General features: G+C 47.7%; 1 protein-coding gene across 3 annotated transcripts in view; it reads left to right on the top strand.

Moving 5' to 3' along the window:
• ctso (cathepsin O) overlaps positions 1 to 14821 on the top strand; it is a 97051-nt gene that overhangs the window by 56815 nt on the left and 25415 nt on the right. For all 3 annotated transcript variants that reach the window (XM_086010418.1, XM_086010410.1, XM_086010400.1), the window contains 2 exons: positions 3571 to 3738; positions 10029 to 10150. In XM_086010418.1, the coding sequence (XP_085866544.1) occupies positions 3571 to 3738; positions 10029 to 10150 (290 nt within the window). The remainder of the gene's footprint in view (positions 1 to 3570; positions 3739 to 10028; positions 10151 to 14821) is intronic.

Raw genomic sequence — 14821 nt, 5'->3', positions numbered from 1 at the left:
CCCCGATCACCACCGCTCCCCTCCCCCGATCGCCACCCCTCCCCTCCCCCGATCAGCACCCCTCCCCTCCCCCGATCACCACACGTCCCCTCCCCCGATCACCACCGCTCCCCTCCCCCGATCACCACCCGTCCCCTCCCCCGATCACCACCGCTCCCCTCCCCCTGATCACCACCGCTCCCCTCCCCCGATCACCACCGCTCCCCTCCCCCAATTACCACCGCTCCCCTCCCCCCTATCAACACCCCTCCCCTCCCCCGAGTAGCACCCCTCCCCTCCCCCGATCACCACCGCTCCCCTCCCCCAATCACCACCGCTCCCCTCCCCCCTATCAACACCCCTCCCCTCCCCCGATCACCACCGCTCCCCCCATCACCAACGCTCCCCTCCCCCGATCACCACCGCTCCCCCCTGATCACCACTGCTCCCCCCCGATCACCACCCCTCGCCCCGATCACTACCGCTCCCCTCCCCCGATCACCACCGCTCCCCCCCGATCACCACCGCACCCCCCCATCATCACCGCTCCCCTCCCCCGATCAGCACCCCTCCCCTCCCCCGATCAGCACCCCTCCCCCCCCGATCACCACCGCTCCCCTCCCCTGATCACCACGCTCCCCTCCCCCGATCACCACGCACCCCTCCCCGATCACCACCGCACCCCCCATCACCACCGCTCCCCTCCCCCGATCACCACCGCTCCCCTCCCCCGATCACCACCGCTCCCCTCCCCCGATCACCACCGCTCCTCCCCTGATCACCACGCTCCCCTCCCCCGATCACCACCGCTCCCCTCCCCCGATCAGCACCCCTCCCCTCCCCCGATCACCACCGCTCCCCCCCGATCACCACCGCACCCCCCCATCATCACCGCTCCCCTCCCCCGATCAGCCCCCCTCCCCTCCCCCGATCAGCACCCCTCCCCCCCGATCACCACCGCTCCCCTCCCCTGATCACCACGCTCCCCTCCCCCGATCACCACCGCTCCCCTCCCCCTGATCACCACCGCTCCCCTCCCCCGATCACCGCCGCTCCTCCCCCGATCACCACGCACCCCTCCCCGATCACCACCGCACCCCCCATCACCACCGCTCCCCTCCCCCGATCACCACCGCTCCCCTCCCCCGATCACCACCGCTCCCCTCCCCCGATCACCACCGCTCCCCTCCCCCGATCACCACCGCTCCTCCCCCGATCACCACGCTCCCCTCCCCGATCATCACCGCTCCCTTCCCCCTGATCACCACCGCTCCCCTCCCCCGATCAGCACCCCTCCCCTCCCCCTGATCATCACCACTCCCCTCCCCAGATCACTACCGCTCCCTACCCCCGATCACCACCCCTCCCCCCGATCACCACGCTCCCCTCCCCGATCATTACCGCTCCCTTCCCCCTGATCACCACTGCTCCCCTCCCCCGATCACCATCGCTCCCCTCCCCGATCATCACCGTTGCCCCCCCTGATTACCACGCTCCCCTCCCTGATCACCACCGCTCCCCTCCCCCGATCACCACTGCTCCCCTCCCCCCCGATCACCACTGCTCCCTCCCCGGTCACCACCGTTGCCCCCCTCGTCCAATCACCACGCTCCCCTCCCCGATCACCACCGCTCCCCCCCCGATCACCACCATTTCCCCCCACCCACCGTTACCCACCACCCCCCCCCCCCACCTGATCACCACCGCTCCCCTCCCCTGATCCTGCCCCTCCCGGCCACCAATCTTCTCCCCCGAACACCTTCGGCCTCTTAATCCTCTAGGCCTCTTATCCTCCCCCTGAATCTCCGATCCTCCACCACCATCCAATCCGGCATCCCTCCGGTACCTTGCCCAAGAGGCCATTCTTAAAAATTGTTCTTAATTTCTAAATTTTAATATCCAAGAACTAACAGAAAAAACCCTATTCATGTTGCAACCTTCAAAATAGTACCGTTCAGAACTGATGATTGGGTCGAAAACTTCAATTTTTAATATTCCTGTTTTATTTTGACGTGTTACATAGTGTTGGCAGATTTCTTGAAATGGATCGGCGTGCTGGCTTAGCATTTCAGCCAGCAGAACAGTTGTATAAAGATCCAATAGGCGTCAGCACATGTTGTAGTACAAAATTAGGAAAACTGTAGAGTGCAGTGTTGTAGTTGCCGAAATGGACTTATTAATTACGGCAGCACGGAGATCCCTTGTAGTAGAGGTGGTTATTCACATTCCTAAAGCCAGCACATGGTATGTTTTTTAAAAGTTAAGTTTGCACACAGACTGCAAGGCATGGTGTTCCATTCAATCTTCTCTTCTATCTTGAATCTTTTTAAAAAATCAGCACTTTGGTATGTTCTAACCCTTGCAGCTCAATGAATAGAATATTAATTGCTTGCTACGATGTGCCTCAGGTACCATTATCTACTAGTTCCTTGCCAATGATTGATTCTAAATGAATAGATCTTCCTTATTATGCATTATAGCTTATTAGCCTTATTTGTTCAAGAATGATAACACACATTAGTAGTCACTCTATTGGGATTGGGTTACTTTCTTGGCAATTTTAGCGAATTCAGGCTTCAACAATTTTTATTAGGGACATGAACTGTGTCAGAATGAATGAATCATTTGTCTCCTAAAGCACGCAAGGATTAACCCTTTTAGTTTCCCTATAAAGCCTCCAATGTGTCCAGAAAATCCAGAGGATTTTGTTTCCAAGGTTTTCCTACTCCAGAAGTAACACAAAAGGATTTCCAAAAAATATTTAGTTGAACTAAAGTGGCTCCCCCTTCTTTTTTAAAGACTGCTGGAGTGACGAGTCAATGAGTCAACCTTCTGGTGTGTATGTTGATGTAGCCAAAATTGATGTGAAAATCCAAAAGGTTCTTGGATGCCAACTCCTTTTTTGTTACATTGACCTCCTTAGTGCCAGAAAAGGTGATAGGCCACTTACAAGGTCTATCGTGGCAGCTGTGGCTCAGTGGGTAGCACCCTCGCCTCTGAGTCAGAAGGTTTATGTCCTCCTCCAGAGACCTGTGCACAAAAAATCTAGCCTGACCCTCCAGTGCAGTAGTGAGAGAGTGCTGCACTGTCGGAGGTGCTGTCTTTCGGATGAGACATTAAAGCGAGGCCTCGTCTGCTCTCTCAGGTGGACATAAAAGATCCTATGGCACCATTTCGAAGAAGAGCAGGGGAGTTATCTCCGGTGTCCTAGCCAATATTTATCAGATTATCTGGCCATTATCACAGTGCTGTTTGTGGGAATTTGCTGTGTGTAAATTGGCTGCCACGTTTCCTACATTACTACAGTGACTGCACTTCAAAAAGTACTTCATTGGCTGTAAAACGCTTTGGGTTGGCCAGTGGCCATGAAGGGCGCTATAGAAATGCAAGACTTTTCTTTCTATCAAAGTACCATTAATAATTATAACAATCTTTATTGAAACTTTCAGCATATATATATATATAATTCTTTTTTTAAACATAAGTTCCACAAGTCAGGAAAATACAGTAAAATGGGCAATGAAGATTGCTCTTGGGAGTATACTGGGTTATTCAGCGGTTGGACTAACTTCTGCTTATTTTGTGTTATAGTGTGGTGGATGTTGGGCATTCAGTGTCGTGGAGAGTATTGAATCTTCATATGCAATCAAAGGGGAACAACTGGAGATGCTGAGCGCTCAAGAGGTTATAGATTGTTCTTACATGGATGCTGGTTGCAATGGTGGCTCGCCTATCAGTGCCCTGATGTGGCTAAATCAGGTTGGTAAAACTTTTTTGGCAATGATCATTTGCCAGTGCTCTCATAGGACATACGAAAATGACAAACAGGAAAAGACCAACTGGTCCATTAAGCCTGCCCCACACTCATGATGGCTGGAGCATCATGACAAAACACTTCGTAATATTTGCTGTCAGAGTCCTGCAAATGATGTACCCTGTCCCTCTTTTGAAGAAAAAAAACTAAATTTACTGCCGGAGTAAAAGAAATATATATCAAATCCTGATCATTACTATATGCTAAACAAGAATGTAACAGCCTCTGATTGTTTTACAAAATTCTTTTTTGCTGTTTATTAAATACTACAACATGCAGAAAATGCTTTTGAGTAGAATAATTGTGATGAAAGAAAGACTTGCATTTATATACAGGTAGACTACCCTTTATCCGGACTTCCGAAAACCGAAACCCTCTAAAAACCTTCGGTTTTTAGAGGGTTCCGGTTGCGGAAGTTCGGATAAAGGGTAAGTCGTGCACACGACTCCCCGCCGCCGACCCCGCCAGCCCCGACAACCGCCGACCCCGCCGGCCCCGACAACCGCCGACCCCGCCAGCCCCGACAACCGCCGACCCCGCCAGCCCCGACAACCGCCGACCCCCCCGCGGACCCCGCCGGCCCCGACAACCGCCGACCCCGCCAGCCCCGACAACCGCCGACCCCCCCGCGGACCCCGCCGGCCCCGACAACCGCCGACCCCGCCAGCCCCGACAACCGCCGACCCATACGCGGACCCCGCCAGCCCCGACAACCGCCGACCCCGCCAGCCCCGACAACCGCCGACCCCCCCGCGGACCCCGCCAGCCCCAGCCCCGACAACCGCCGACCCCCCCCGCGTACCCCGCCGGCCCCGACCCCCGCCGACCCCGACTGACTTACGCTGAGCGTCAGCGTAAGTCGTGCGCACGACCCCCCCGCCGACCCACCTTCCGAAATCCGAATTTCTCCTTTATCCGAAACTCGGCTGGTCCCGAGGTTTTCGGATAAAGGATAGTCTACCTGTACCACCTTTCATGGCCTCAGGATGACCAAAGCACTTTACAACCAATGAAGTACTTTTGAAATGTAGTCACTGTTGTAATATAGGTAACACAGGAGTCAATTTGTGCACAGCAAGGTCCTACAAACAGCACTGTGATAATGACCAGACAATCTGCTTTTTATTGGTGTTAGTTGAGGGATATATATTGACCAGAACCCTGGGGGAGAACTCGCCTGCGCATCTTCAAAATAGTACCATGGATCTTTTACGCCCACCTGAGAGAGCAGACGGGCCTTGGTTTAAAGTCTCATCCGAAAGTCAGCACCTCTGACAGAGCAGCACTCTCTGCGCACTGCACTGGAGTGTCAGCCTAGATTCTAGATTTTGGTATGGCTAACCTTAACGGGATGTGACAGAGACTGACAGCAGCAAACTAGTCAAAACTGTTGTCAGGTAAACTACAGCTGAACAGTGGGAGGAGTCAAAAAATTATTTAGCTCAATACAGAACCAGTATATACCCCTAAGGGGAACAAGCTCTGCTTAACAAATGAAACTGCCATGGTCGACAAAAGAGGTGAGAGATAACATAAAACTAAAGGAAGGAGCATAAGTGTAAAGAATAGTGTAGATCCAGGGGACTGGGAGAGATATAAGGATCAGCAAAGGAAGACAAAAAGATAGTAAGAGCTGCAAAAAGGGAACACAAGGAGAAACCTGCAATCAATATCAAGATTAACAACAACAACTTGTATTTATATAGCACCTTTAAAGTAGTAAAACGTCCCAAGGTGCTTTACAGGAGCGTTATCAAACAACATTTGACACCGAGCCACATAAGGAAATATTAGGAAAGGTGACCAGAAGCTTGGTCAAAGAAGTAGATTTTAAGGAACGTCTTAAAGGAAGAGAGAGAGGTAGCGAGGTGGAGAGATTTAGGGAGGGAATTCCAGAGCTTAAGGCCCAGGCAGCTGAAGGCACGGCCACCAACGGTGGAGCGATGAAAATCGAGGATGCGCAAGAGGCCAGAATTAGAGGAGTACAGAGACCTCAGAGGGTAGTAGGGCTGGAGGAGGTTACAGAGATAGGGAGGGGCAAGGCCATGGAGAGATTTTAAAACAAGGATGAGAATTTTAAAATCGAGTGCTTGCCAGATGTAGGTCAACAAGCAGTGGTGATGGGTGAATGGGACTTGGTGCGAGTAAAAACGTTTTTACAATTGTATTAGAAGAAAAAGGGTAGCCAAGGGTAATGTGGGCCCTTTAAAAACAGATGTTGGTAATATTCAAAATGAAAATAAGGAAGTGGCAGACTTGTTGAATAATTACTTTGTGTCAATCTTCACAGTAGAGGAAGAGGATAATAAACGTGACATTCCAGGGAAATTAATCAAATCAAATCAAATCAAATCAACTTTTATTGTCATTGTTAGTGCACAAGTGCAGTACAACGAAATGTAGGCTTGCGGCTCCTGAGAGTGTACATTTAGATTAAGACATTTAAACATTCAACATACATTTGGCTTGTAATACATTAACATAAACATAACCATAACCATAATAAAGTGAATCCAAGATTGGAACTCACTAAAGTTAACATAAGCAAGAAAACAGTATGAGAAAAAAATAATGCCACTAAAGACTGACAAATCCCCAAGACCTGATAATAATAATAATAATAATCAACTTTATTGTCATTGTTAGTGCACTAGTGCAGTACAACGAAATGTAGGCTTGCGGCTCCCGAGATTGTACATTTAGATTAAGACATTTAAACATTCAACATTCATTTGGCTTGTAATACATTAACATAAACATAACCATAATAAAGTGCATTGACAGATGTGCAGGTTTTAGAGTTTATTTGTGGAGTTCAGTAGGATGACAGCCCTGGGAAAGAAGCTGTTCCTAAATCTGGTCGTATGGGTGCGAATGCATCTGTAGCGTCTCCCAGATGGCAGGAGGGCGAACAGACTGTGGCTGGGGTGGGTAGGGTCTTTGATGATCGACCGTGACCTCCGTAAACAGCGTTTCTGGTATATGTGCTCTATGGTCGGTAGCCGGGTGCCGGTAATGCGTTGGGCAGTTTTGACTACCCGCTGCAGGGCTTTCTGGTCATAGTAGCTACAGCTGCCATACCATACTGTGATACAGTTTGTCAGGATGCTCTCTATTGTGCAGCGGTAAAAGTTAGAGAGGATCAGGGGTGACAGGTTACATCCCTTCAGCCTCCTTAGGAAATATAGGCGCTGCTGGGCCTTCTTCACCAGAGAGGAGGTATTGAGGGACCAGGAGAGGTCTTCCGTGATGTGGACTCCGAGGAACTTAAAGCTGTCCACCCTTTCCACCACAGCCCCATTGATGTGGATGGGGGTGTGACTTCCGCCTTTAGACTTCCTGAAGTCCACAATGATTTCTTTGGTTTTCTTGATGTTAAGGGCCAGGTTGTTATCGGCGCAAGGTTATTGGCGCAAGTTTTCACCCCAAGGTTTTAAAGGAAGTAGGTGAGGAAATTGCAGATGCTTTAGCCATAATCTTCCAAAGCTCTCTCGATTCAGGAATTGTCCCTTTAGATTGGAAAGTTGCAAATGTAATTCCATTATTTATGAAGGTGAGAGAGAGAAAAAACAGGAAATTATAGACCTGTTTTTTAAATTCATACACAGGATGTGAATGTCACTGGCCAGGACAGCAATTCTTGCCCATCCCTAATTGCCCTTGAGAAGGTGGTGGTGAGCCGCCTTATGAAACGCTGTAGTCCGTCTGGTGAAGGTACTCCCACAGTGCTGTTTGGGAGGGAGTTCCAGAATTTTGACTCAGCGACGATGAAGGAACGGTGATATATTTCCAAGTCAGGATAGTTTGTGACTTGGAGGGAAATTGGAGTTTGTAGTGCTCCCATGCGCCTGCTGCCCTTGTAGTTCTAGGTGGCATAGGTCAGGGGTTTAGGAGGTGCTGTTGAAGAAGCCTTGATGAGTTGCTGCAGTGCATCTTATAGATGGTACTCAATGTTTAAGGTGGTGGATGGGGTGCCAATCAAGCGGGCTGTTTTGTTCTGGATGGTGTCGAGTTCTTGAGTGTTGTTGGAGCTGCACTCATCCAGGCAAGTGGAGAGTATTCCATCACACTCCTGACTTATGCCTTGTAGATGGTGGAATGGCTTTGGGTAGTCAAGAGATGAATCACTCGCTGCAAAATACCCACCCTCTGACCTGCTCTTGTTGCCACAGTATTTATTTGGCTGGTCCAGTTTAGTTTCTTATCAATGGTGACCCCCAGGGTGTTGATGGTGGGGGATCTGATGATGTTAATGCCATTGAATGTCAAGGGGAGGTGGCTGGACTCTCTTGTTGGAGATGGTCATTGCCTGGCACTTGTGTGGCATAAATGTTACTTGCCACTTATCAGCCCAAGCCTGAATATCTTGCTGCATGCGGACATGGACTGCTTCATTATCTGAGGAGTTGCGAATGGAACTGTTAGTCTAATATCTGTTGTGGAGAAGTTATTGGAATCTATAATTAAGGACACTGTGACTGAGCACTTAGAGAAAATTTAACTGATTAGAGAGAGCCAACATGGATTTGTAAAGGGTAGGTCATGTCTAACGCACCTAATCGATTTTTTTGAGGAAGTAACTAAAGTAGTAGACAGGGGAATGTCTATGGATGTAGTTTATATGGACTTCCAGAGCACATTCAATAAGGTTCCACATAAGAGACTATTAGCTAAAATTAAAGCTCATGGAACTGAAGGCAAATTATTGTCCTGGTTAGGAGATTGGCTCGGTGGTAGAACACAGAGAGTAGGAATAATGGATATGTACTCAAATTGGAAGGAAGTGACTAGAGGTGTCCCACAAGGATCTGAGCTGGGGCCTCAACTATTCACTATATTTATTCATAATTTAGATAACGCAATAGAGAGCTTGCTAATGACACAAAGATTAGTGATATAGTGAGAATTGTAGATAGGAGCATAAAATTACCAAGAAACATTAGCCTAGATATTGCTGTGAGCATTGAATGAACTGATTTTGCCGTTAACCTCGCATGCAAATATCCAGAGACTTTTCACGGGCTTGTCAGCAGAGATTTCTTGTAATCTGGCACCCAGTCTGGCGCCCTCTACAGGGGATCTGTGGTGTCTGTGAGCAGAACAAGCAGCAGGGAGACCCTTCAACCAATCAGATTGAAGAATCCTCACTGAGACACACAGACTGCAAAGCAGGGAGTAAAAACAGGAAATATAAATTACCGGGCAATCCTGGGCCTAATTTAAGTGTCACCATGCTGATACTACTTCAGGTTGCTGCGGTCTACTCTCACATTGCTCCACTTCCCACCCGTCTAGTTCTCCCAAGCCCCGTCCCAAGCTACATAACGGACTCTGTCGGGGAGGCAGCCAATCCAAATTGGTCCTCTTCAAATGGCAAGCTGCCTCTGGATTGCCATCCTCAGCTCACCAGCAATGTGCTGATGAGGCCCGAGGCCCAATTTGAAATGAGCCTTAGGCCTTTGGCTTATGGCATGTGCTCAAAAACAGGCCTGAACCATTTCTTAGCCGAAGAACTTTCCAGCTAACAGTTTAAAAAGTGATATTCCCCTTTAGGAAAACTACTGCTTCAGGCGAGACTATCCATGCACTGTTGCACCCATTTCACATAGGTGAATAGCACTATTGGCAAGGTGATGGCAAGAAAGTCATTGAACCTGGTGTGTGGGACCAATTTCATTATTGTTCTGAATAGTTAATAGGGCTTGCACTGGTGAACCAAACAGTCTCCAAAATGCCAGGATTTTTATTTGCCACAAAATGTAGCTCACTACAAATCAGGCATGCTAGCCTGCACACCCATTTTCACAACCCACAACGCAGAAAGGCTCTACACTGCCAGTGGAACTTTGTGAAACTGGGGTTATAATACTAACTGAATGCACCTCCTTCCCAACATAAAATTATATTGTTTTTGTTTCCTATTTGTGGGAGGAATGATTATGAAGGATAACCAATTATTAAGAGTAAGAGATAAAAACAGAAAATGCTGGAAATACTCAGCATCTGTGGAGAGAGAAACAGAGTTAACGATTCAAGTTGATGACCTTTCGTCAGAACGTACTCTTTGTATTAAGAGTAAGAGAATGTTTTCTGGTACCAAAAAAATGTGGCCTACTAGATAAACACGTAGCGGTAGAGACAAAATACAACAAACATGTTTTCCAAACAAAATCCATGAATTTTGTAGTCTTGATCCTGTTCCTTTGCTAAAATATAAACAATGATTTATTTACAGAGCAAGGCAAAGCTGATGAAAGAGTCGGCGTATCCTTTCACTGCAAAAACTGGAATGTGCCATTATTTTCCAATGTCCACATTTGGTGTTTCAATCAAAAGCTATAAAGCATACAGCTTCAGGTAATCCTGCTTCCTTCAGTCCATTAGGTCCTTCTTGTCTAGAAAATTTAAATGACTGGAACACTATGTTTGAGAGCTGAGTGCCATTTCTTGTTTGCTATCAATCTGATCATGTAAAGTTTATGGTGAAAAGGATTGCAATAAAAAATGTTCTGCATTTCTGTAAATTAGAACACAAGAACGTAATAAGTATGAGCCCCTCGAGCCTGCTCCACCATTCAATAAGATCATGGCTGATCTTCGCTCTCAACTCCATTTTCCCTCCCTATCCCCAGATCCCTTGATTCCCTTAGTGTCCAAAAATATATCAATCTCCGTCTTGAATATACTCAATGATGGAACATCCACAGCCTCTGGGTAGAGAATTCCAATTCCTCTGAGTGAAACAATTTCTCCTCATCTCAGTCCTAAATGGCCGACCCTTTATCTTGAGACTATGAACCCTAGTTCTGGACTCTCCAGCCAGGGGAAACAGCCTCTCAGCACTTACCCTGTCAAGCCCTCTAAGAATTTTATTTGCTTCAATGAGATCACCTCTCATTCTTCTAAACACCAGAGTATAGGCCCATTCTACTCAATATCTCCTTACAGGACAACTTTCTCATCCCTGGAATCAATCGCGTGAACTTTCGTTGCACCCCCTCTAAGGCAATTATATCCTTCCCTAGGTGAGGAGATCAAAACTGTGCACAGCCCTCCAGATGTGTTTTCACCAAAGCCCAACTATCTAATTGCAGCAAGACTTCCTTACTCTTGTACTCTAATGCATAACAATAAGGGCTAACATACCATTTGCTTTCCTAATTGCTTGCTCTACCTGCATGTTAACTTTGTGTGATTCGTGTACAAGGACACCCAAAACCCTCTGCACACCAACATTTACTAGTCTCTCACCTTTTAAAAAATATGCTGCTTTTCCATTCTTCCTACCACAGTGGATAATTTCACATTTCCCCACATTATACTCCATCTGCCATGTTCTTGCCCACTCAATTAACCTGTCTGTATCCGTTTGTAGCCTTTTTGGATCCTTCTCACAGCTTACTTTCCCACCTAGCTATATATCATCAGCAAACTTGGATACATTACACTCGGTCATTGATATAGATTGTAAATAGCGGAGGCCCAAGCACTGATCCTTGCTGTACCTTGCTAATTACGCTCTGCCATCCTGAAAATGACCCGTTTATTCCTACTCTCTGTTTTCTGTCTGTTAACCAATCCTCAGTACAAGGTTGTGGCAGTACCATCGGTTGTACCTTACATAAAGACACATAATTCCCTTTAACTTACCTTACTGTATGTTTAACTTACCTTTTGGGGCCGTTGCCCTTTTAACTTACCTGTTGGGGCCGTTGCCTCTTTAAGATGCACCCTAACGTGTTGACGTCACGTCACGTACGACGTGACGTGCGTGCGGCGGCCGCCGGCCCGACTCAGCCTTCCATGACGGCCACCAGCACAGCCCGGCCTACCGCGACTTCGGCCTCAACGGCCGGCCGACGGGAGCGACGCAATCTCCCGCTCCCACGGCAAGCACCGGCACAGCCCGGCCTCGCGACCTCGGCCTCAACGGCCAGCCTCTATGCCGGGGGGGATGCACTGACGTCATGACGCGATCACGTGACGCCCAAAGCGCGGGAACACACAGCAGAGCGTGATGACGTCATCACGCTCCCCACAGGACTGCGAACTCAGTCCTCGTGGAGTCCCCGCTGGGACAAGACCTATACCACGGTGCTCCTACAGTCAGCCATCTTACCTGCCATCTTACCTGATGTAATTAGTCTGTTCCTGTAAATAAACAACTTGTTAATAGTTCGTCGAAGTCAAACTCTCTTATTTAGTGGCGTTCTACATGATCCGCTACAAGGTAATATATTACCCCAATCTCGTGTAACAACCTCTTGTGTGGCAACTTATCAAATGCCTTCTGAAAATTGAGACACAAATTCTGCAAATGCAAAATGCAACATTAGCTGTAACTATATACCTGCTAAATGTTTTTGTCAATATTTATAACAGCTTGACATTTCTGTAAGTATGAAGTATAATATCTGGCCAGCACTGTTGTTGTACTTATTGTGGTCATATTAAATCCCTCTGTGTTTTTAGTGCCGGCGTTATCTGGCACAAAGGGGAAAACACTATATTAGATATCACTCCTGTAAGCGGTCTGCACATTTTACTTTGTTTGTCCATATTATCTAATATCTAATTGTACAATAGTATAATCCAGGGCTGTAACAGTGATCTGAACTGGATATTTCACACCAGTATGTCTCCAATTTTCCCCAAGGCTGACTGAGACGCTCTTAGTGAGACAAGGCCAGATATGAAATGTTCAGCTGCTTTATTTACAGACATCTAGTGAACATACACTGGAATAGTCAAAGCAAATTCCACCTACTTCACTGAATCTCTCTTCTCTCCTCCAAAAATGGGAATAAATAATAAACAATGGGCCCTGTTCCTTTCATGGGCTGACCTACTTGTTTAAGGCCTTCTGCAATTTATCTCCCAGATCTGGGCAGCAAGGCTGGAGCTCACAGTCTCTTGTTTAAAGGAAGCCTGACTGTCTCCTAGGGTTGCCAGCCCTCTGGGCTTGTCCTGGAGTCTCCAAGAATTAATGATTATTTTCCAAGACACTGCTGCAAGCCAGGAGAAAAATCATAGGGGCGTTACAAACAACTGTGGTTTGATCATTTGATCATTTTCTTTGAACATTTTTGTTTATTAGTTACAAAAATATTGGAGAATATTGGCCAATGTTTATCCCTTAACCAACACCACTAAAACAAATTATCTGGTCATTATCACGTTGCTGTTTGTGGGAGCTTGCTGTGTGCAAATTGGCTGCCACGTTTCCTACATTCCAACAGTGACTACACTTCAAAAGTACTTCATTGGCTGGAAAGTGCTTTGTGACATCCTGAGGCTGTGAAAACCATCATATAAATGACCACCACACAGACCTTGTGGAGACGAACTCCTATCTTCACACTGAGGACACCCTCCATCGTGCTGTGTGGCACTACCACCGTGCTAAATGGGATAGATTCAAAACAGACCTGGCAGCTCAAAACTGGGCATACAAGAGACGCTGTGGGCCATCAGCAGCAGCAGAAATGTATTCCACCATGATCTGTAACCTCATGACCCGGTATATCCCTCACTCTACCATTACCATCAAGCCAGGGGACCAACCCTGATTCAATGAGGAGTGTAGAAGAGCATGCCAGGAGCAGCACCAGGCATACCTAAAAATGAAGTGCCAACTTGGGGAAACTGCAACACAGGACTGCTAAAAAGCGGAAGCAACATGCTATAGACAGAGCTAAGCGATCCCACAATCAACGGATCAGATCAAAGCTCTGCAGTCCTGCCATATCCAGTCGTAAATGGTGGTGGACTATTAAACAACTAACAGGAGGAGGAAACTCCATGAATATTCCCATACACAATGATGGCAGAGCCCAGCACGCGATTGAAAAAGACAAGGCTGAAGCGTTTGCAACCATCTTTAGCCAGAAGTGCCGACTGAATGATCCATATCAGCCTCCTCCTGAGCTCCCCACTATCACAGAAGGCAGTCTTCAGCCAATTCGATTCACGCCATGTGATATCAAGAAACAGTTGAGCGCACTGGATACAGCAAAGGCTGTGGGCCCCGACAACATCCCGGCTGTCATGTTGAAAACTTGTGCTCCAGAACTAGCCGCACCTCTAGCCAAGCTGTTCCAGTACAGCTACAACACTGGCATCTACCCGACAATATTGAAAACTGCCCAGGAATGTCCTGTCCAGAAAAAGCAGGACAAATCCAATCCAGCCAATTACCACCCCATCAGTCTACTCTCAATCATCAGCAAAATGATGGGAGGTTTGTCAACAGAGCTATCGAGCGGCACTTACTCACCAATAACTTGCTCACCAATGCCCAGTTTGGGTTCTGCCAAGACCACTCAGCTCCAGACCTCATTACAACCTTGGTGCAAACATGGACAAAGGAGCTGAATTTCAGAGGTGAGGTGAGAGTGACTGCCCTTGACATCAAGGCAGCATTTGACTGAGTGTGGCATCAAGGAGCCCTAGTAAAATTGAAGTCAATGGGAATCAGGGGGAAAACTCTCCACTAGCTGGAGTCATACTGAGCACAAAGGAAGATGGTTGTGGTTGTTGGATCAATCATATAAGCTCCAGGACATCACTGCAGGCATTCCTCAGGGCAGTGTCCTAAGCCAAACCATCTTCAGCAGCTTCATCAATGACCTTCCCCTCCATCATAAGGTCGGAAGTGGGGATATTCGCTGATGATTGCACAGTGTTCAGTTCCATTTACAACTCCCCAGATAATGAAGCAGTCCAATGCCCGCATGCAGTAAGACCTGGACAACATTCAGGATTGGTCTGATAAGCGGCAAGTAACATTCACATCACACAAGTGCCAGGCAATGACTATCTCCAACAAGAGATCATGTAATCACTGCCCTTTGACATTCATCGGCATTACCATCGCCGAATCCCCCACCATCAACATCCTGGGGGTCACCATTGACCAGAAACTTAACTGGAGCAGCCACATAAATACTGTCATTACAAGAGCAGGTCAGAGTCTGGGTATTCTGCAGCAAGTGTCTCAACTCCTGACTCCCCAAAGTCTTTCCACCA

The sequence above is a fragment of the Somniosus microcephalus genome, chromosome 2 (assembly GCF_052327205.1).
Source record: "Somniosus microcephalus isolate GS21.2 chromosome 2, FLI_Smic_1.0, whole genome shotgun sequence".
Lineage (NCBI taxonomy): Eukaryota > Metazoa > Chordata > Chondrichthyes > Squaliformes > Somniosidae > Somniosus > Somniosus microcephalus.
Note: the sequence above shows the minus strand (reverse complement) of the source record. Positions and strands in the feature narration are given on the sequence as shown.